Genomic DNA, 23,911 nt, shown 5'->3' with positions numbered 1-23,911 from the left:
GACCCGACACAAATCGTACAAATCCAAATGCAAAGGTTTATGACAGTTGTGAGAAGTTGTGAGAGCCTGAAGGAATCATCAAAAGGTCAATATTGGCCTCATCCATTCAAAGTCGGCTTTTAAAAACTTTAGAATGTGTATTTAGATGCTTTTATTTGTTGAGTTTCCTCATCACTCTCCCTGACTTATTATTTATGAGTTGTCCCGTCACAAATCCCACGTCCAGCAGCATGAGTCATCACGTGTGGAGACTCAGGCGGCCTTCACATGTGTAATCAATCGTTATGCTAAAATAATTCAATACATGATCCTCCTCCTCTTTGCCGCACTTCTCCTCTTCCTCTTTCTTCTACTCCTGTCTGCCCCCCCCAATCCTCTATGTTCTGCTGCTCTTTACGTCGATCACTCAACTTCCACTGACGCGCACGAGTTACACCTCATTACTGACCCTACGCACACACACACACACACACACACATGAATACACTCGTACACACACAGCTTTCAGTCAGTGAACCCACATTACTGTTTAATGTGGTGTGTACGGATGTGGACGCTCGCTCGTTTTACCGTGTATGAGAGAGAGAGAGAGAGAGAGAGAGAGAGAGAGAGAGCCACTGGCCGAAACATGGTTTTGATGTTGTTTAGCTAACGGGACGACATGTATTAGCATTCCATCATCATCAAAGGCAATTTTATAGATTTAATCATCCTCAGCGGTGGTGCAGAAACTGAGTACATCAAGTAGGCGTCCCGTGTTCGAGTGCACATTTCAGGTACTTGTAGTTTACTAGAGGTTTTAAGTACACACTCCACTGCTTTTCTGAAGTATTGTATTTTAAGGATTTTACTTTGAGCTATTTATACTTTATTATGTTATTTCCTAATCTGCTAATGCAGTGATTATTTTCAATTAGAATCTAGATTATCAAATGTCAAATAATAGTGAATTCTTCTTTATATGTCATATTTATATTATATCATATAGGCCACAAAAAGAAAAGCACATTTCACAAAATTATTCAAAGTTTATCGATTTATCAAAGTAATACCGGGATATTTTTCTTAACACGCATATGTTATATTTTCAAAACAACACATAAACCTCAGTAAATGAACTGAAGTTGTCTCACTCTAATAGTAACACTTTAGAATGTTGTGCATAGCAAACACTACTTCCAGCCACTTTTATGACTATATCTGATGAGCAAGGAAACGGAAATGAAACCAATAAAATGAGTAAGTCTCCATAAAGATTCCTGTGTGTGTGTGTGTGTGTGTGTGTGTGTGTGTGGTGTGTGTGTGTGTGTGTCTGTTTGTGTGTGAGTGTGTGTGTGTGTGTGTGTGTGTGTGACTAATGGCTGGGGAGTCATGTTGACTAATGCACTGAGTATGCTGATGTGATACCTACTGGCAGTTACAGTAACTTGGAGCGTGCATGTGCATGTGTGCGATTATTATAGAAACTTAATGACATGAGTGTGTTTGTCCATTTGTAGACGCGTCCACACGTGCACGCTGTCCACACGTGCACGCTGACCACACGTGCACGCTGTCCACACGTGCACGCTGTCCACACGTGCACGCTGACCACAGGCCTGACAGGCAGGTCTTAATTAGTCGCCACAGTTACCAGTGATGAGTCCTGACAGTAACTGTGGCGATGACAGAATCTCCTGCCTCGGAGCAGAGAGGCATGCTGGGATGGACACAGGGTCCACTCCGTCACCATGCTGTGTGTGTGTGTGTGTCTGTGTGTGTGTGTGTGTGTGTGTTTGACTAAATGATTGACTGACTAACAAAGAACTAAGTGGCAAACTGTCTCATTTTCTTCAGTCTAAACTTGTTCTCTAACACACACACACACACGTACTGAGTTTGTGGTGAGCACAGGGAAACCAGGAAATGGCCCTGGTGATTTCCAGTCCGTAGGTGTGAAGATAAAATGACTTCGGTCATCACTTTATTATTCCCTCTCTTTCCCCCCCCTCCCTCCCTCCCTACCTGCCTCCCTCTATCTGCAACTCTCTTCTCCTTTATTCATCCCGGGAGGCCGCAGGACGCCAGCGAACATTAGGAGATGTTTGGACGACGTGTCACAACAGATCCACGGAGAGACGGCCGCCTGCACAGAAAGTGATTCGTGCAGGAATTTACAAAACACACGCCGTTCACCTCTCGCTGAAATCACTTAGCAGAACTGGAATTTAAAAACCAGAAGCGGCCGAGATGAAGGGAGCTCGTTGTGATCCCCCGGTTATAGTGCGATGATTACTGCCTTCATTATGCATTCAGAGGTTTGAAGTGGCCTGAACGACAGGGGAGAGACCAACAGGAGAGGGAAGACAATTGCTGCACTCGTGCGATTCCGTGCGAGTGTGCGTGGGAGGTTTTTACCGTTCGCTGGTAGTGAACTCGGAGATGAATCTTAATGACCATCGTTTAACCTCTCACCTCACACACTCGCATACACACATGCAGCTAGTTTACCAGATGAGGAATGGAGGGTTGAGTCAAACGCTGAGGATATTAAGTGGAGTGTGTTTGTGTGTGTGTCGGAAAGGGAGAATGTGTGTGTTTGTATGTTTGGGAGATTCTGTGTTGAGAGATGCTGATCAGGGTCAGAAGACACAATTAGCCCGTGAGAGCTTTGCAGGATTCGCTCTTAACATAAAGTGGATGCTGTACAAAGTCTGAATTTAGTGTAGCAAGTTGACAACAACCAGTAGGGAATCAGCATCATCCAGCTACTGGGAAGATAAAAGATGGATCTCAGCATCTCTAAGAACCAGTAGAGCTAAATATTTGCTGGTTTTCTTCATCTTCTTTGATAGTAAATTGAATATTTTAGGGGTTTGGTTCTTTGTTTTGCTTAACGATCCATTGGAGCACCTCATCAGGGGCAGTAGGATATTGCAGTTGGCATTTTTTAATACTTCCTGCTAATTGAGGCCCCGCTGCAGTAAATCTCTCAAAGTAATCATACTCCATCACCGCAGCCCCTTCTTAAAAATCCAAAATGAAATCAACGTGCAATAAAACGGCGCTGCATCAATCTGGACGGGATGAGAACATTAGTGTGTGTCGCTCTTCTGGCCACGTCCCAGCCTGCGTTGTTACAGTCGGTGTTTCCCCGTCTGCGATCAAAGGCAGAACACCTGTTATTGATGTACAGGTGCACGACAACATAATGTCTGTGAAGATTAAAACCACTGAAGTGGGCGTCTGGCCAGGCGGGAGGTGGCAGGTTTCCTCCCAGCGCCTCCCATCACAGACAATGGGTTTGTGCACCGGCTCTACGAGGAAGCCACGGCCCTCGTGTTCTCAAGAGGAGTGTTAAAAAAGGAAATGTTTCAGTTCACCATGAAACTGTGGCGGGACAAATTAGAAGCGGCAGCCCCCGCCAGAGTCTTGGTAATTAATGGGAAACACTGCTCACAAGAACAGTTTGGCCTCGTTTAATTCAAAGAGCAAGAGCAAGGGAGAAAGAGACGAGGTTTCACTTTGTTGTGTTTTACAGAATTGGACAGAAAAAAACCTCTTGATTCGGTTTCTCGTGCCAAACTCTCGTCTGCTCGTGTATGCGAGTGAGAACAGAAAGTGAGAAGAGTGTGTGTGGAGGAGTGTGCACGCAGGAGAGCCGCTGAGTTGTGGCTACATGATGCCATTTGGTGGAATCTGTAATTTGTGTGTGTGAGTCTGTGTATGTCCATCTGGTATGACCCCCTGTTCAACTCCTCCAGCACTAATGCCCATATGGACCGTACACACACACACACACACACACACACACACGTACACAAGGGAACAGCTGAGGGAAACTGCCCATCCTCCGACCTCTTCCATTTCTCCCCTCCTCCCCGCGGAGCCTCAGGACTCATCCAGGTGTCCACACTCCTCCTCCGGCTCCTTTTCCTCCTCATTCTCTTCTTTTCTGTCCTTTTTGTTTTGTCTCCGTCCTGTTGTAAAACATTGGATCAGTGACAGGTCGCTCACAAGTGATACCTTAGTCAGGGCACAGTTACATTTATGCTGCTTTCAGACGTTGCACTGATTTCTGGATTTTTCTCCAAATGGCTGGATGGGAGAAGCTGAACATTCAAGTCGGTCCCTCTGGATGTTCTCTGGAAATTCTTCCTGCCAGCCCCCAATTTAAAATGTCAGAGTCAGCCCATGTGAGGATTCAGCAGTGAAATGTCCAGGACACAGAGGAAGACGTCAACTCGGACGAGTCGATCTCCCGCTTTATTCTACATATGCAAAAGTATTAATGTCTTTTCTGACCACTTCATAAAAGAGTCAGAAAAGCATCTGAGAAGCTGTGATTAGTGGACTCTCAGCATTCCTTCATTTGAAACGTGAAACAAATTGTTGATAATTATAAGTAATTAAGGCCAGATCAATTCAGCAATTAACTGATTCAGCTCCATTTGTCTTCAATTTAGACATGCAGCTCTATAGGGAGCCAGTAGATACTGGTGAGTTCATTATGTCCCTTACTCCCCTGGTTAATAGCTTCAGCTCCACTGATGGTCACCGACTGATTCACTGGTTTAAATCTTTTTCTACAACTCATCAACTCTCATCGAGTCCCTCAGGTTTTTCATAAAGAATGAAAGAGCGAGAGGAAGTGAGGGTCAAGCAAAGAAATGAATTGGGGCAGTACGGAGAGATATTAATAAAAACCAGCACAGCACTTCAAAATGAATAAAATGAGGGGGAAAGGGAAATGGAAACAAAGGAAAGAAGAAGGTGGAAGAGAGGGAATAAAAGAAGGAAATAAAGAAAGGACCGAAGGAAGGGAAGAGGCTCCGGCTTTGTGCAGGAGTGCAGTTTCAGCTTCTATAAACCCAGGAGCTCTGAATACCGCTTATTAAGCAGGGGCCGTGTGTGTGTCTGTGTGTGTGTGTGTGTGACAGGGTGATATATTGAAACACACCTCTGTGGAACAGCTGCAATGATGAGACAGAGAGTGGGGAGTAAGAGGTGTCGTCTACCTTCCACACACACACACACACACACACACACACAACACACACACAGACACACACTTTCATGCATACAGAGGCACAGAGCTGAGCCAAGTCCTTTATTGTATTACTGAGGCCAGCTTGTATCGGAGGGAGCGAGGGAAGGAAAGAAAGGAGAGAGAGAGAGAGATGAATTTGTTGTGACTGCTCTGGTGGACTCAGCTTTTTAACGCAGCACTTCTTTTTTTTCAGTTTTCCCCCTGGTATCTCCCTTCTTTCTCTTCTCTTCTCTTCTCTTCTCTTCTCTTCTCTTCTCTTCTCTTCTCTTCTCTTCTCTTCTCCTGTTGTGCATACTTATTACATTACACAGACAAGACCGATACAGGGAATGACAGAAATTGAGAAAGACAGACAAGACTAAGGAAAAGCTAAAGTGAAGGCTCAAGAAAGAAAAAGGGGGAGGAGAGAAAGCTGGAATTGGGGGGGAATAAAAACACAGAGAGGGGAAGAAAGGGGGAGAAATGGAATGGGACCGACAGATAGAAGGAAAGAGAGATTGAATAGATGAACCTGATTTATCTATAATGAAATCAGCCTCCGTGTATAGAGGAATATACGCCATTCAGCTTTTCTGCTGTTAGAGAAAGATTCACCCGTTTAATATTCCACAGATCAGTGAGATACACAGGGCCGCTGCTAACTGGGCCTGAGCCACTTTGAATGCAAAGTTAACACTTATTGTTTAAACGCTACGACAAAATTACACAAAGCACCTTCAACTTTATTCTTTTCCAAATTCATCCAGAGAACAGTTTGGTGCAAACGATTTATCCTCATAACCTCAATTTCGTTTTTCAGTTTTTCATCTTTCTATCCTCTTATGTGTTGTATTCGTCTCAGGTTTACTTATTGAACACACAATAGAAATAGTATATTGAAATTAAAAGCTGTTTTTGCCCTAATTTATTTGAACTAATGAAATGATGAACTAAAATAGATGTATTTTTCTTTAAATCTACAAAAACCCTGATGGAAGTCCAGAGAGATGAAATATGAATAATCCTCCATCGTCAGCTGGAACACACTGAAGAACTCGGCTTCACTCTTCACTGCGATGATGAGTGTGTGTGTGTGTGTGTGTGTGTGTGTGTCTGTGTCCTCCTGACTGAAAAGAGATGGTGGCTGTTTGTTCACGCATTCATACATGAATCCTATGTCAAAAGGCTTTCTCCTGTTTGTAGTGTGTGTGTGTGTGTGTGTGTGTGTGTGTGTGTGTGTGTGTGTGTGTGGGCATGCTCTCTCTTTCTACCTTTCATGTCCATCCAGGCATGAAGCTATCCACTCCTCGCTCACTCGCGTTGCCTCAGGCCACACACACAAACACATACATACACACACCCACGTATACTTCGCCACATTTCCCACGGCTACATACTCAGTCCAAGGAAGCCGCTTTAATACACTTCAAGTTGTTTGTTTGAGTGGATTCTACACAACGCCATCGGCATAACACTCACACACACACCCATGCATTCAAAGAGACATGTGGAAACACACAGTTGCATGTTTTTTCGGCCTGATTGTACTGACTTCTGCTCCGCTGGGCATGGCACACACACACACACACAAATACACACACACTTGTATACATTTTTTGTGGCTGCATCTTTTCCCATTGAAGCAGAAGCCACGATTAGAGACGACGTCCAAAAAGCAGCCGTCACATTGGAGCAGCTCACCTTCCAGAGACGCTGCGCCGGCCAATTACTCTGTGAATGTGTGTGTTTTCTCAAATTGCGTCTCCTGTTGCTGCACAACCTTTAAGAGCGGCTTCCTTCCCGTGTCTCTGATGGACGTGGATCTGCTGTGAATCAAAGGACGGAGCCGAGTCAGTGTGCTGTGGTTGGTGCTTTTAGTGGTAATACCAGTGCAGTGATTTGGCGGAAATTACAGTCCATCTCCGGAGGTTCACAGAGAGCCGGGGTATCTGTTGTGTATTCGTCCAGGGGGGTCTGTTGATTCTGAAAGGAAAGAAAAATGTAGTGATCCCAGTTATGGGACAGAATGGGCTGCTAATGTCAGGAGGGTGGGGGAACTGGTTTGGAGCTCGTCTTTCATCACGTCCATCCGTCCCGTCTCTCCTCCGCCCCCGTGTCACTATCAGTTCCCCCCGACTCCTCTCCCACGCCCCCCCCCCCCCTCTCCCTTCCCCCTCGCCTGCAGGACAGGAGGCAGAGAGGAGCGGACAGTTAAAGGAGATGACCCCCCCCCCCCTCTCTCTCTCCACCTCCCTCTCTCCCCCTCTCCCCCTGCCTCTCTCTATCTTTCTCACTCACTCTCAGCATTACAAAGCCCCTTGTCCACTTTGATTACTTACATTAACATGAGCAAGAAAAAGACTGTGCTCTGGATTCGCCTGTGTGTGTGCGCTTCAGAGAAAGTGTGTGTGTGTGTGTGTGTCTGTGTGTGTGTGTTCGGCCCAGACACAAGTCAACAACCAAACAGAGCGGCGATTGTTGTGTCGTTGCACAACAACCAATGGTTTCCTTGTACGACAAACCAGAGAGGAACCAGCATTTTCTGCCTGGCCGGCGTGAACGATGGCACTGACATGGAGGGAGGAGGTGGAGGAGGAAAGCGATGGAGTGGGTGTTTAGTGGGAGGGAGGAGTGATCAAGAGGAGGTGGATCGGAGGAGGGATGGATGGAAAGATGGAAAGATGGACATGAGATGGGATAAATGAAAAATCCGGGCCGGTCTGTACTCGTTTTCCATTATCAAGATTCCGAACTGTTCACAGAACAAACACAAACAGCGTTAATTACTTGGCACACAATGCAGCCTACGTGCCACAATGGGAGTGAAAGCTTGTGAATGTGTGTGCGCATGTATACAACACAAGAGGATGACAACTCATATGTGACGGAGACGAGGGGGAGAAAGGACAACCCTGTGGGAAAGTTTAGAAGCTGTGGGACAAACCTCCTGAGGCCGGGTCATCGGCCGCTCCTGAACTTTGCTCCAGTGGTCTTCAGTGGCTTGTTCTCACCTAGTCAGAGAAGAACCGTGTGTTCATGATCTGGAGAAACGCTCTGCAAGTATGTAAAGTCAACTGGCTCAAGTGATGATTGCTTTTCAAGTCACTGGGATTTGATTAGTTTCACAGGCTCTCCACTCGGCCAATGGGGAAATAACTTCTTCAGGTGAATGAGATACGTGTGACCCAACCTCTCACGTAAAACACATAAAACACAATGTTCTTCATTCGCAGGCAACAGACTTAGATTTCAATAAAAGCAAGGTTTTGTTCGGAGGCTTGTGCAGTTTGGTGCCGATCAAAATCCTTCACACCAGTCCAGGCCTTATAGTCCTACTCCAGAATCTGTGAGCACCTAAATCAGAGAAGTTTGGAAAAGCTGTGGTCTTCATTTTTAGAATGGAGGAGCAAAAACAGAGCTGCTTAGAGGATGACACGGCCCTGATTGGTTCTAATCCATCACCAGTTCACTACCAGCAGTGAGACTGGCACCATTACAGCATTAGAATAGTTCAAGAATTGTTAAGTAATTAAATGGCATCAATTTGCAGTAAGTGACACACTTCTCTGTTTATTTGATGATGCTGAATCTGATGAATCTAAAGAAAGACTACTTTTATTTTTTAAAGTGGCTGCTTCTTGTTGGCGATCGTCATGAATCCCTGAGGGGTTCCACTCTGGCAGCATGTCATCCTTAATATCATTTCCCTGCACACAAACACGTTAGAGCCTGAAAAACAAGATTATATTTGTTTCTTGGAGACAAATGGATATTTTGGGGTTGGGTTGTGTTCCTCTGCAATCCTCAGTAACATGTAGCTCTGCTGACATGTCTCAGAAACACTAATTCTTCATCGGCTCCAGGCAGCATGTTCAGCATCATATCCTGACCTCTGCTCCTCCTCCCCCGACGGGCGCACGCTAAAATAAATGTACCCATAAGGGTCAACAAAGTAAAAATATTACTCCCCCGACTATTTGTTTTCAGTTATAGAACAAATTTGCATGAGAAAATGTCCCTGTCGCACCTCTTTTTAATTTCAGCCGGGACCGAACAGGACACGCATGCAGCTCTGAGCTGGCAGTGGGACTGTGTGTGAGGGAACTGTGGTGTTTTTGTGCTGCGTACATGAAATGTTATGGAAGTAATCAGTGCTGGTATGAGGAGAACACAGTGAGCTGACTTGCCGTACTCTCTTTGTGCAGCCTCCGCGGTGTTCGTGTCCAAGTCCCGGGTCACGGGTGTGCGGCCGTTGTGTACATTAGTGTTGCCCTCCTCTGTATCTCTTCCCATGACGTTGACGTTAAAGGGTCCAGCGCTGTGTGGGTCCCATGCTTGATAGAACAGGGTCTGATGCCCTGGAGCAATAGGCCACAGCACCTCAAAACGTGGCCACACGCTCTCCCCATGAAACGGACATTTCAGGGTCAGCAGCACGGCTGCAGTCCTTAGATGAAAGGTTTACTTTATCTAGGGATTTATTTAAATTCTGTATTTTCTTTCAAGTTTGTTGGGACAAATAAAGCTACAGTAAAGATCTATTCACACAGTCCCCAACGTGTGAACCTTTAATTCAGTTTTGCATCGATACACTTTCCAAACTTTGCAGTACACACGAGTTGAGGCAGAATCCTTGTATCGCAGAAGGTTACCGAAATCTAAAACAGAAAAACCCCATTGTGTTTTTGACATTTCCAACAAGCACTTCCAGAAAGCTGCTCATTCATGCACCGCTGTCCCCAACATCAACATTCAGACTTTCTGTCAAGGTCAGGAGACATGTTGTGCTTACAGGAGACAGTGTTTGCTGTCAGCCGGAGTGAAAAGTCACCGTATCTGTTCAGCGCTGACGAGACACAAGTGCATCCGCTACACTTTTCTGTGAGTCGCAGCCTCACAATTGGTTTCACACGATGGGGCCATTGTTACCACAATATTTCATGGGGAATTGGTTCAGTAGGTTCTTCATAATTCCACTAACAGACAGACAAACAAACAAATGCAGATGAAAACATTGACTCCTTGGCGGAAGTGATTAATGGCAAAATAATCAATCATTTAAAACATCTACAACTGCAGCTCTATTTGCAAGACCATCAAAATCAATGGTTGTGTGTTATTTAGAAAAACAATAGTAACGACCCAGGAAGCAATATAAATACTTGTAGTAGAAGTATTCATTTAAATAATTTAATAATACCGACACGTTCCCAGTGACCCGAGTCCCCGCTGCTCACTCAACACCACTCACAACCGCTCTGTGCTCAACAACTGAGACACAGCCACTCATTACTGCCTGGGGCTGTGAGTCAGTGTTTTGGGATTTCAACCGGCAACCCTCCAGTCATGTCTCGGACCAGCCCAATGCACTTTTCTATTGACCTCAATATGAGCAGACGGAGATAAAGAATCCAGAGAATGGACAAGTTCAACAATGGTGTCTGGTGTCTTGTGTGTTTGTGTGTGTGTGCCCGAGGCAAAGCTCTGTAACCTGAATGTGAGTCAGAAACTGGTTCCACTCATTTCCTGCTTCCAGCTTTGTCACTTAACAATGGACACACACACACACACACACACACACACACACACACAGTATTTCTATTTCTAAGAGACCACTCCTACTCCCCTGTAGGTAAGTGGCCTCTCCCTCCCAGGAGCCACTCCTTAGCTCCAAGACACACATTTAAACACACACACCCACACACACGCACACACACACACACGCACACATACACACACACTGAAACATGATAGCTGCTGTAACTAGACATGTGTGTATTGAATCCAGGTGAATTAATATCAGTTGCCAAATTGGCTCCTTTCTCCAAACGAGTCCCATCGAAAAACATCTTTAATTTTCCATATCATTAAACTCACACAAGGACACAAGTACATGGACACAGCGTCTTGTCTTTGACGCTCACACACACTCTCTGTCACAGACACACATACACCCTCATATAAAGTATTTCCCCTGTTGTAAAGTGTAATAACAGCTGTCCTCGGGCCAGTTACAGCCATCGTAAAGAGACGTCAACTCCCCGAACTCATTTACCACACACACACACACACACACACACACACACACACACACACACAAACACACACACGTCGTGGACCTGGAGGGAGGAAAGAGTGGAGGTCTCGGTCGCACTTATTTTGCCCTTTCCTTTCTCTGTCCCCCTCTCTCTCTCTCTCTCTCTCTCTCTCTCTCTCTCTCTCTCTCTCTTTCCGCCTCACATCGTTCTCTTTTCCAGCCCCATAAGTGACGTTTGACCACACTTTACAGCTGAAGGTGACAACGTACACACAGACATTCATGCACACGCCGCAGCATGCGCTCCCCCCAAGTCTCCAGGCCGTTGTGTGACTGATGGTGTGTGTGTGTTTGTGAAGGAGAGAGGAGAACAGAGTCGGAGGAGAAAGTCAAAGTGTCTTTGCATTCCGGTAGTTTTCCCTCTCTGTTATACGCTTCGAGGAATGGCCGTTAAAATTTAAGTGTGTGACAGCAACATGCGCACAATTTAAAAAAAAATCTGGTTGATCAGGTCTGGGAATTTGCCTTGGCAATAATAATGACTTAAACAGGGGAACCTCATTCCAGTACTTGAAGTTAGAACCAGACGTTTCTCTCAGAGACTTAAACGACATCTGTGATTGTTTTTTGTGACTATTCAGTAAAAGCATAGATTTAATATTAAGATGGACGACACATGAAACACAAAACCTCAGCCAGTCATTTCATTCTAAAAGGCCTGGTTGCATCAAATGTAAAAATTCAGGTCCGTCCGTACACTGGTGTCAGTTTTGCAGAAATGATTTTGGGTCATAACTTCCCTTGTGTGATCTCTCTTTTGAATAAGTTAGGTCTAACTTAAAACATCTGCACAATCCTGAGTCTCATTCACCACTGTCAGATTTATCCCATCTGTCCAGATGTTAGCAATAAACCTGATGAGATGTTAGAAAACACAACATGCAGGTTGTATAAAGCATTAACCTTTTAATAAACACTCCTGTCATCTCAGGTGTAAACAGACTAACTCCAGTATTAGCGTAGCTGTAAATATTAGTTTGAAGTCGTTTCTACACACGCGGCCTTTGCTCCGGTGACGTACAGCTGCAGGTCTTTTATTTATACACTTGTCGTCAGTACAGATACACAACTCTTTATCCTCCGCTCTTCCACTGCCTTGTCCGACTCACAGAAACATGTAATCTATGTTCCTGTGCAGACTGGGAGCTCTGGGAGCTGTCTGGCCTGCTCGCACGTTATTCCCACTTGAATGCTACTCCCTTTGTTTGGGTGTCTATGATTTCCACTGCTGTGTAATGTGGCCTCTCTCTGTGAAAAGTATATTTCCTCCAGGACAGTAAATGCTATCATTAGATATCTTTTGTTGTTCGACAGAACTGTGTTACAACCACGGATAAAAGAGCTTCTTTGACACATTATACTTCTCCACCCTCAGATATATATATGTGATTTTTTATTGGATTCAGAAGTCCCAGACACATTTTCCAGTTGTTATTTTCAGCCCCTTCTCTCCTTTTGAAGTTAGATATTTTAGAGGCGCTTTTCCTTTTTTCTTTGTGTGTTTATTTGTTTCTCTCTCTCTCTCTCTCTCTCTCTCGCTCTCTCTCTCCAGTATTAGTGCTGTTTCAGGTTGTTTCTTTGTGTGTCCGTGTGGAGAAGCGCTTTCTTTTTTTGTCCGACAGGCCGAACAACTGAAGTGCTTCTGTTGCACAAACACAGACTAAATCCAACCCGCCAGTCGTCCGGTCATTGAATCGGTCGGCCCGCCTTTGAACCGGCGTGCTGGACAATCGGACGAGTCAGTCGGGCAGTGCAGTGTGCCACCACCAGCCCCTGTGCTGACTTGCTAAGCTAGCTGCTTCAGGTTTTAACCTGCTTATGGAACTCACAGTTGGGTTTCCTCCTCTTCTTCCTCTGCCACTTTCCTGCCTCCTCCCTTCGTCCTCACTTTTTTATAATTCACTCCACTTTGCCTTTTTGTTTTGCCTCAATGTTCCTCTTCTCCATCTGGCCTTACTTACCTTGTGTGTCTGTTTGAGTGTGTGTGTGTGTGTGTGTGTGTGTGGGGGGTTGCTGTTTAATGTGTGTTTGTTCTGCTCTTATCTCGTCCGCACCAGACCTGCCTTTGAGTCCAAAAAACCTCAGCTGTGCCCCCATTGGCTCAGAAACAAACTGCCTCCTGTCTGCCCTGTGATTGGCCCGTTTAAATCCTTCAATCCTCCTATTTGATTGTATGTTTTCCTGTTGTGTGTGTGTTTTTTTAAACAATGACTCAGCTATCAGAGGACATGATGTGTATGGTTAAGGGTTGGTCTGTGTTTCCAAAGCGCCTGCTTGATTTTCTATATAAACACAGAAACCAGTTTGGCCCCAGCGCAGCCCACCGACCACCAGCAATCATTTTGCCCCCGTCCCGTCCCGTCCTGATCCTTTTACAGTTCGGCATCTTTTGGAATCAGTCAGTGGGTCAGACATCGAGCCGTACAGCAGGGTTACTGCTTACATCTTATGAATTACACATCACCCGCATCATCTTTAGATGCTTGGCGAGGAGGTCGTCTATTAAATATTAACGACCTCCCCACATTTTCCCCTCTTTGAGTCACATCATGGTTAAAGTTTACACAGCCTGAGTGTCTGCAGTTAGTCAGCCAGTCAGCATTTCTGAGGTCAAGTGAGCGGTGAAGGATGGAGCGAGGGAGCCAGTCGAGACTTGTTGTTTGGGGGATTTTACTTGAAAGAAAAATACCAGCTGTGCTCTTGAGTTCTGAGCCCAGAGCCGTCCCGGGGCTCAGTAATTACTCCCCTCTGACTCACTGAGAAGAGGCACACTGTCATGGGTTCAGATGGTTTATGGGTTAGGATTTCAGTGACGTTACAGGACACCATAGCCCGGAGTCCCATTAAGACCCAATCGCATCCGGGGAACTTTTTTCTCCCTGTCGGTTTCGGCTCTCGTTCCAATAGAAGAGGAAAGAGAAGTTGTTGTGTTTGCCACAAAGATGAATTGTGTTGTGAAAGCTCTGTGTTTAATTTGCGAATTGTTAAATAGACGCCTACAACTTTATCGCACAGGGACAGAAAGAGAGGGAGACGGTAAACAGAGGAGTGGGTGTGGGGGAAAGGTAAATGGGCGAACAAACACACACACAAAGAAAAGGAGGGGACGGTTCAGCTTCCCTGAGAACGAGTGAAATCCGACTCCCTCCGGGGGCTTATGAACTCGTTCACAGACAGGGAGGCGTGAAGGAGGGGGGGGAGGTAAAGACGAGGTGGGGAGGATTTTCCCAATTTTCTCTCCGACTCTCTATCGTCCCCTCACCTCCTTCCCCTCTTCCCCGCTCCCCCATTCCCCCGTTCCCCGTGCCTTATCTGCAAGCCAGTCGACCCGTCAGTCGGCATTTGAAGTTGCTTTAAATGTCAGCATTTGAATAGCAATAGAGATTAATGATGGAGAGATAGACAAGGAGGGGGGGGGGGGGGAGCGCGAGAGGCAGAGAAGAGAGGTGAATGTCATAAAGATAGAGCCGCTGGAAGGCTGCGACCCCTGGTAACAGCTGGACACACACAAACACACACAGACACACAAACACACACTGACAAATAGGAAAATAAAGAGAAGATAATGGAGAAAGCAGACGCTAGTTCTTCGGAGGTGTGGTGCATGTAGGGTTGAGGTGCCATGTTGACTGTCTACAGCTCATTCATGTAGTTTAATTGTCACCAGCATGAGGAATTAGAGCCTCGATGGGACACTTCACATGCAAGTGAAGGGGAAATTGGTCTCTGACTTTTGTCTCTCAGCTTTTTTTAGTCATTGGTTTTCCGCAAAAACCCTAAAAGCATTTTTCTTCTATAATTTTTATGGTTTTTAATTATAAATGCTAAGATGGAATAATAATTTCTGTAAAGGAAATCAAGAAAATAAACTTAATTTAATTTATTAAAGTAAAATTAAATAATAATAATTTAAATTAGTGTTAAAGCACATCTTTTCTGCATTGTTTATTCTGTACCAAAAAACTTTGATACTCATATATATGTAGTAGGCAATTAAACAATCTCAATAAATTATCTTTCAGAGACATTTTTGTAAATAAAAAAAGCCAAATATTCATTTATATAAGTACATTGTTTTATTTATTGTTGATTCAGACAAAACATTGCCTACGGTGATGTCAATAATTCAGCCTCGCACCAGCACACACACTCAGAGCTGTCGTCTTTTTATCACATTGAATATGCAGCAGCCCTTCATCAGGAGGCATCACATCCCTTCCCTGAGTGTGGAACCTTTTAATGATAAGGTTGCCAACGTGCAATCAGAAGAGTTTGCTCAAAAGGTGCCGTGGCATCAATAGACGGCTCCTCACAGCTCAGTTCCCCACCTATTGTGCTGGGGGACAGTGATACCGTGATGGCAGCTCATTAGTAAGGCGTTCATGCCTCATTGTGCGCTGATGGTGCTTTTTTTGTTTGCGCCTGTCCAAGCAGAGATCACAACAGCACACGTCCGTGCAGAGGTCAGAGGAACACACAGTTTCTTCGATCTTTCTCAAACTCAAGTTTGAAGAATTGCGGCCGTTGGCTTCGTAAATGAAGGTTTTTCATCAGAACTCCATCCAGACTCACCGGTCAGGGAAACGCCGGCGTGCAGAGATGGAGGTCGTGGCCGAATCATCGGTTTGTGGAAAATAGCGCGGCCACTTGAAAAGCGCTTGAGGTTGAATTTGAATTGAAAAGCTGCATTAACCGCAAGAGAGGAGTGGGGTGAGATAGTCAGGGATGGAAGGACAAAAAGGCTCCTCACATAGGAAAAACACACATTCTATTTTACTGATACTGTCAATGGAAACTCCTGAATCAGCTGAACACACACACGCACGCACACACACACACAATCACACACGCCTCAGATTCAATTACAACATCGTGAGATGAAGGAGAAATTCTTCAGCCTTCAGCACTTCCAATTAAACTACCGCTCTGAGTGTGTGTTTGTGTGTGTGAGTCTGTGAGTGTCTGTGTGTGCATGCATGGGTGTCGGTGTGTGTGTTTGTGCGTTGCTGCGCAAGTCGTGTGTATTTGGGTGTGTGATTGCGCTTGCCAGTGTGTATGCTTAACAGGCGAGGTGTGTGTATATGGGTCTTGGCTTTGATGGTGCTGCTCTGCAAGGGCCACTGAGGCGTGACGAGTGTGTGTGTGTGTGCGAGTGTGTGTGTGTTTTTGTCAGCCTCTCTGATGTCACCTTGTATCATTTCAGGCTAATTTCACCTATTCTCAGAGAGAGAGAGAGATAGACCACAGGCAGGGAGGGAACAAAAAAGGGCGACAGAGAAAGTAAATGATAAGGTACAACTTTATTAGTGTCCTTGAGGCGGTCGACATCGGGGCGACTCTGTGCTACACACGCACTTAGAATACAACAACAAACAGGAAGTAGCCTTGGAGTGCAAAGTGTAATACACCTCAACTCGATCAGAGAGAGAGATCAGGGGGGGCGATAGAGAAGTAAGTATAACTCTTATTGTACACCATTGTCTTTTTCATTAAGTCCTTCCTCCCAGTTCTGTCTCTTCTCCTTTTAAACCTCCTTCATTTGTCTGAGCCCAAAACCTGTAGTGATGCTCGGGAGAGAAAACGTCCCACAAAGTCACACGCCCTCACACACCCGGGTCGAGCGCACGTTATTATTAACTGGACTCCGCTAAAACGGGATTGATTGAGAGGGAAACGGGATTACTGGTGGTTCGGAATTGGATGTTAACGATGTAAATGTAATTATTGTCCTTGGAATGATATTTCCGTTCGTAAATTGGAGCGTCTCGTCTCCCCACCCCCCCCCCCTTCTCGTTATTAATGCCGCAAATAATAAAGGGACATGAAGGGAAAGACTGAAGGCGACTGAAGACAGATCTTTTTCATGTATTCGTGTTTACTGTATCACGTCGTTTATCAACAGGCTTATTATGATCTCCCCTAAAAATTACTTTGCCCGTTTCTCATTCTGCCAATCTCAGTTCCCCCCCCCCCCCCCCCCCCCCCCACTCCTCTCTCTTTCCGTTCTGTTTCATCCTCTCTCGCTCATCCCGTCTTATCTCCTCTCTGGTGATAATATCTCTGCCTCGCAGACTGAGACGGAGCTCGGCTGAGAAATACTAGACAGATAGGGCCGAGCGAGACAGGGAAGCAAAGAACTGTGTGAGGTTTTGTCGTTGAGATGTTAGTTATGCTGCTGATGTCGAGTTCACGCCACACGATTTTTAGCCACATTTTTGGAAGTGGCTGACATGAGCCCCAGATCGGAGCAGAATCGGGATTGGCCAGTGGCTACGTGTGGATTGAAGAGGCTAAACATGTCGTTGCCAGTCGGCCCTGCAGCGTGAACTGAACAATGATCGGACGACTTTGAAAGTTGTGTTGTCTGAACATGGCATTTGTTTTTATTCCGATATTCACACGGCTACGCAGGTTTTTTGGAAACCCTCTAACGAAAGGTGATCGACTCCTTTCCCATTCCGAGTAGAGGAGTTTCACTTTCACTTAAGTTCAACACCCATCATAAGTTTGCACCATAAAAGTTGCAGCATCAGTATCTCAACTGTCAAAATATAGAAGAAGAAGAGGAAATGAGTTTGTTCAGTGAGAAAGCTTCCTCCTGCAGACACATAGGTCACTGACATTACTTTATATCTTTAACATCTGACCTTACCTGAATCTCCTGCCTGCAGAGCTCCGCGTCCGTGTATTTGCTCTCGAACCTTATTCCCGAATCATAATTTCACAGTTCACAGAGCCGCCGCCCTCAGCTGTTATCCTTACATTAACTCATCTTCTCAAGAATGAAATGCAAGTTTTTTAGGATTTTTTGGATGCAAGTCCTGTCTGAGGGCTCGGTAGCATCTACTGTTGAATCCGGTTCCTTCAGGACTTTGATCATTTATGGGATTTAACAGCAGGATTCAGTGGAAGCATACAAGCATTGTTTTAATTTATTCTATTGAATTGAGGCAATGTACTTGCGATTTATTTTAAGCGATGTTGCAACGTCAAGGCCGTGCTGCTGCTGTGATCGAGTAAATTTCCCAAGAAAACAACATTAGACCGTCTCACCGGAGGAATGTTTCACACAAGGGCACCGGTATTGATTTAACTTTCTCAGATTTGATAATCTGCTTCTTTGTCATAATAGATTTTCTGGAATTGTCTAGAGAAAGAGGAAGGAAAAAGCCCCACCTCAGACCTTCATTTGATTTAAACGCGTCCCTGGAACGTCTCTGTGAGCAGACTTCAGCTGTTAGATCAGATTTAATACTCGCCTGTTCTGCAGATCTGTGAGATCACATCGGAGCGAGAGGGAAAGTTAATCAAACGGGCTTTTGTTACACGTCCTCCTCGTGTTGCCTGCTAATAATCTTGATGTAAGCTAATAACTGAGGAACGGAGATCGTCCTCGCCGCCGCTCCCCGAGGCCCCTGTGCACCCCCTGGGTATTTTTTCGGAACACTGACGGTAAGACCACTTTTGTTCCACTCACCTCCCAGGGGTGGGGGGGGCGGGGTCAATGCACCAAATGATTTTGAGTGGCGGTGGCAGATGTTGTGTCTGATGCCATTCAACAATCTCTCCGAAAAGACTGCGGCTGTCCTGTGTCATCGTCAGTGTGTGTGTGTGTGTGTGTGTGTGGTTTTCCTCTCTGTGCCCTTGAGCCTTTATCAAGTCCCTCTAATTATTTTATTATGTAAATGAGTCACCATTATTTCATTAGCGAGGCAGCCAATCACGGAAGCTGATTAGGATGTGATTAGCATGCAGTCGGGCGCTCTGTGTGTCTCCGTGTCCTTGTGAATGGAGGGGACGGACGGTGGACAGTAATGACCCATCTGGACACACAGTCGTGCATTTGGTTTGAAAACAATTGTAGGGATTTGTTAAATCATATTATACACAGTTAACACACATGCAGCCACACAGCACAAATACACACATACAGTACATGTGCAACATTTAAAGCGACAATAATCAGCACTTTTCAACCAGGCTGTCCAATTTTCAAGGCTCCCTCGCGGACTGGTTGGATGCTGGTTGGTCCAACCTCCCCCAGCATTCATTGCTTGGAACATAGGGCAACACAATTCTTTAGGGGCAGACACACAACTCCACAATTGAACACTACGTTTGTTAAGTACGATTAAAAACTTTTGATTCATGACTTTTAGGTTAAAACTGCCAAATCTGTTCTTTTCATTATTGGCAACAAGGATTTACAGTCAGATACATGTTTCTGTTTGTGTGTGTGTGTGTGTGTGTGGGGGGGGGGGGGGTTAAGTTGGCAGGACATTGAGGAAAGTGTTAACTGAGAATTTGAGCGAGTTAGCATGTGGGTTTTGTGTTTGTGTGTGTGTGTGTGTGTGTGTGTGTCTGTGCAGATAGTTTCACTCTTATTTCAGTTTGTGTAAGCCCCCCCTTTCCAGCACACGCACAAACAGGAGCACACAGTCGTTTTGCTTGGTGTGTCAGCCGCTGAGAGTGAAGGTCTGTCAGAGGTGTTCAGATGAAAGGAGAGGAATGCTCTCCAATTGAGAAAAGCTTCTTTTTAAACCAGTCAGTAAAGCGGAATTTAAAACAAGGACATGTTTTTCTTCACCGCTAAGCCAAGGCGAAATATTTCGTTTACTGCGAGCCGAGTGAAACACTGTGTGTGTCTGTGTGTGTGTGTGTGCACAGTCAAAAGCCCGCAGCACATATTTTAAACATGGTGGGTTTCAATCCAATTTCGCCGCTCACTGTATATACCGCTTTCAGGGGCAGAAATTGCATTTAAAAAGCTTGGAAACTAAATGGAGCTTGTGTATGTTCTGTGAACAGTCGGCAAGGTGAGGCAAGGCCAAACTAATGTTTTGGTAGGTAAAGCAAGGATAAGTGGTTCTGCAATTCAGAGCGTCTGATTTTTTACCTCGACAACATTCAAAGCCAGGTTTTATACACACTAACTTTTATACTCAGGATTTATACCAAACATCTCCACTGAGCCCTAAAACACTGAATTAAATGTGAATTTGCATTTAAAACCTCCTGCTTTTATGTCAGTGCAACCTCTATGGAATATTTAACATAGTATATAATAGTTAGCTTTCTGTTTTAATAAATGTATATCAGGTTTGTGGGTGCAGCACATTTCTGTGCACATGAACACACACACACACACACACATTTGAATAACACTCATGGGGATCCACGCAGAGAGTGGGCAACCTGACGGCAAGATGTAAACTGACACACACACTGTTGGAGAGAGGAAGTCATGGAGTTTTACGCATGCACAAACACACACACACACATTAACACACGCACACACACACACACACACACACACACACACACACACACACACACACACATTAACACAGGCACACACACACAGAGGTACATTTGTTAGACAGCAGTGGAATTAGATTGTGTGCGTCCAAGTTTGGTTTATAAAAGAATAGGTTTAAACATTCAAGTTGTGCTCCTCTTCGTGCCCCCCACCCCCCCCACACACACACACATGTTCTGAGTTACAACTTGAGGTAGTGACGGAGACTTAATTGAATTGAATGGGGAGCGAAGTGAAATGCACGAGGAGAGAGAGAGAGGCTGGTTTTTAAGGGTGATGCCACGAGGAACACGATCCAGTGCGTCTCGGAGGGCGGTGGTGGTGGGGGGGGGGGTGAGTCACAGCCAGCCGTACAGCCGGCAGCCCAAGACAGTCACTTAGTTTGATGTTAACTTGTTTCTCCTCCGGTGGTGGCTGTCACCTCTTGGTATCCCTCTGTAGCAGGAGCTCAGATCAGTGGGGTATCTGAGGGCCTGTCGTTCTGTTCTCCATCACAGCCGCCGCCGCAGCAGCTCCAGGACAAACGCAGCAGAGCTGTAGCACTCACTGAACGCGGGGAGATTTATGTTGCTGCAGTGCCGGGGCGCTGTTAGTTTTTCCATTGGGTGGTTTCCTCTTGTGTATCTTCTTCTTTTTTTTTTGTGTGTGTTTTTTTTTTCTCGTGACTCTCCAGAAAAGTAGAGGAGCAACAAACAACAGAGAAATACAACTTCTGGTCTCTTAGTTTTCAGTTCTGTGTAGTTTTTAATCCTTGAGGTCAAAACATTGAGTATTTAATGTTTATTTGACCTAAGGAGTTAGATTATTTATCTGTTCCTTTGCATGTTTAATTTGTCTTACAACGTCTTTCCATTTTTTAATTGTTAAGGATAAATTTGATTTAATTAGAATTTGACTGCTCAACAGTTTTCAGTCATTTTTTAAAGCAAAATCATCGAAAGAATCAAAGAACTTCTCAGTTTTTCTCATCTCTCTGAGATAATACATTTAATATCTTTGTTTTAAAATACTTGATTTTTTTTTAACCATTTTATTAACCATATAATAAATTAATCAAATAACTGTCAGATTAAAGGACAGTGAATTTAATTGATATTTGAAATAAATGACATTACATGAAAAGTGTTTCCTCAAGCACCGACGGCCATCCAAACGTTTTAAGAGAATATGAAGTTTTTCTATGTATTTGTGTGCAGTACAATTGTCATGATATATATCACTATCATACTATTTGATATAGAAGATGGCATCCCTGTCACCGGCCCCTACAGAAGGACACAGAGGACACAATGACCACTAACTCCCAGTGACTTGAATCAGATGTCACTCTGGCTTTTCTTCGCCGTATCGCTGCTCTTAGCCATTTTACTAACACAGAGACGCACAACACCACAGGGTCAATGAATCAGCCGGCTAACATGCTATTCCTATAAGCAATATCGCCGGCACCAGCCGCATATCATTGCAAGTTGATTGGTTTAGCTCGCCGCCGGGGACAAGTGGCGTCTCTCTGTATTAGCGCGACTTCCTGTTTCGGCGGATCCACGGGCGGCCAGCTCACACATGCGTGTCCCGGGGCGGCGGCGATGGGCTCAGATGATCAGCTGAAGGGCCCTGGTGGCTGAGTCAGAGGTGATCCTGACTGGCCCTGAGTGATGACTGTCGGAACTCAGACTCCTGGTGCTTCATTAATGAGCCGAGACAAACACACAAACACGCACACAACACACAGCAGAAGAAGTTTCACCGGATCAGACCAGAGAGGAAGTTGTGTGGCACAAAAAAATCATTGTTCTTACGGTGAACTCAAACTTTTGTTGTTTCTCTTTGCAGGAAGTTGCACATTCGATGAGGGCTTCACTCAGTGTGATTACCAGCAAGATCCCTACGATGACTTCGACTGGACACACATCAACACCCAGGATGTGCCCTACGTGTCACCGCACCTGCCACATGGTAAAGATTGATCCTCTAACCCACCAAACCTTCTCTTCTTCATTGGTATTTAGTTGGTAGGAAAACAACACTGAGGCATTTACCCCCTAAAAATCCTAAAAACTTAGAATCCAAACAAGTATTTAAGACCAAAGCTTCACAAAATTATAGAAATATTAGATTTTTGTGACTTAATTTAGTTTTTTTTTTCTTCTGTTATATGCCCTCAATCATCTGCAGCCCCCCCGATTAATATAACGGCACTTTGGAGGTGACCACTGGATTTAAAATATAAAATAATGACACAATCAATTCATAATTATGTGGTGAAGTTAAAACAACCTCAACTTTAGCCAATGCAGCAATAAAATGCTTCATCCAAGTTGGTTTCTCTGTATTAACAATGTAATCATGTAACATGTAATACATCGATCAAAGACCAGTTTATATATTTATATGTTGGTGTAATGGTTCTTTACCTCCTCCTCCTCTTCCTCTTTTCTCGTCTTCTCTTCCTCTCTTTAATCAGTTGTTTTTTCCCTCCTCCGTGATGATGATGAAGGGGAAATTAAATCTCTGTGCCTGAGGGCTGGGGGTCTAATTAACAGAATATGAGGTCGTTAATCAATGGCAGTGAACAGGGGGAAGGTTGCCGACTTCACAGTGTTAAAAGCAAACTGTTCTAAGAACAAGCAGCTCTGCGGTGCTTGGATCGTTCAGCCTGTTCTCACAAAAACCTAAATACCACAGGGTAGAAATGTCCACTGCTGTCCGGGCAATGACGGGGACCATTAAAAAAGTCTTTCAGGAGTTTCTTCTCCACCTCTCTCTCGTGTCCTCTCCTCCCTTCTTTTCCTGCCATCTCCTCCGCCCCCTTCCACCCCTCCGCTTCCCTCATCCTTCCATTTAGTCTCCTCTTGCCTTCTCCTCTCCTTTAAATCCCCCCTCTCCCCTTATTGACTCCTCTTCCTCTCCTTTCTCCTCATTTCCGTTTCCTTCCCGTCCTTTTTTCTCCTCTTCTCCTCTCGTCTGTTGTGGAAGATTATGTCTTTGTTACCATGACAACGTAATGCCGTTATTTATCTCTCACGCTTATCATCATGACAACCCCGGCTCGCTGACATTTAGAGAAAGGTTTCGGTTCAACACCACCCTCTTTACGGTGTTCACACACACACACACATTTCCTCACAAAATGTGTGTAGCCCTCTTGCACAAGTGGTCCCGCATATATTTGAGCGATGACACAAGCGCCGGGTGCCTTGCCCAGTGGTTCAAGGCCAAACTCTTGCATTTTTGCTGCTATTAATACCGAGAGGTGTCGCTTTGCAGAGAGGGCAGAGTTGGCAGCTTGAACAGGTTAAATACCTTGCCCAAGAGCGCCTGGCATTAGCATAGGAGCGGCCTGCAGAAGCTTTCGTGGAACGAGTCGGGGCACGAGGTTGGCACAGCAGGTTAATGATTTGGAGACGTCCCTTGCTGGTGTGTGGGGGGGGAGGGGGTTCGGAGCCTTTCGCCTAAAGGTGTGGGAGCGTGAACTGACATTTGATGT

General features: G+C 45.1%; 1 protein-coding gene across 12 annotated transcripts in view; it reads left to right on the top strand.

The window, feature by feature from the left end:
• The window catches only part of ptprk (protein tyrosine phosphatase receptor type K), a 90,177-nt gene that overhangs the window by 15,264 nt on the left and 51,002 nt on the right, over nucleotides 1-23,911 (top strand). For all 12 annotated transcript variants that reach the window (XM_062411370.1, XM_062411369.1, XM_062411364.1 and 9 more), the window contains one exon: nucleotides 22,258-22,380. In XM_062411370.1, the coding sequence (XP_062267354.1) occupies nucleotides 22,258-22,380 (123 nt within the window). The remainder of the gene's footprint in view (nucleotides 1-22,257; nucleotides 22,381-23,911) is intronic.

This window comes from Platichthys flesus, chromosome 18 (assembly GCF_949316205.1).
Source record: "Platichthys flesus chromosome 18, fPlaFle2.1, whole genome shotgun sequence".
Taxonomy (NCBI): domain Eukaryota; kingdom Metazoa; phylum Chordata; class Actinopteri; order Pleuronectiformes; family Pleuronectidae; genus Platichthys; species Platichthys flesus.
Note: the sequence above shows the minus strand (reverse complement) of the source record. Positions and strands in the feature narration are given on the sequence as shown.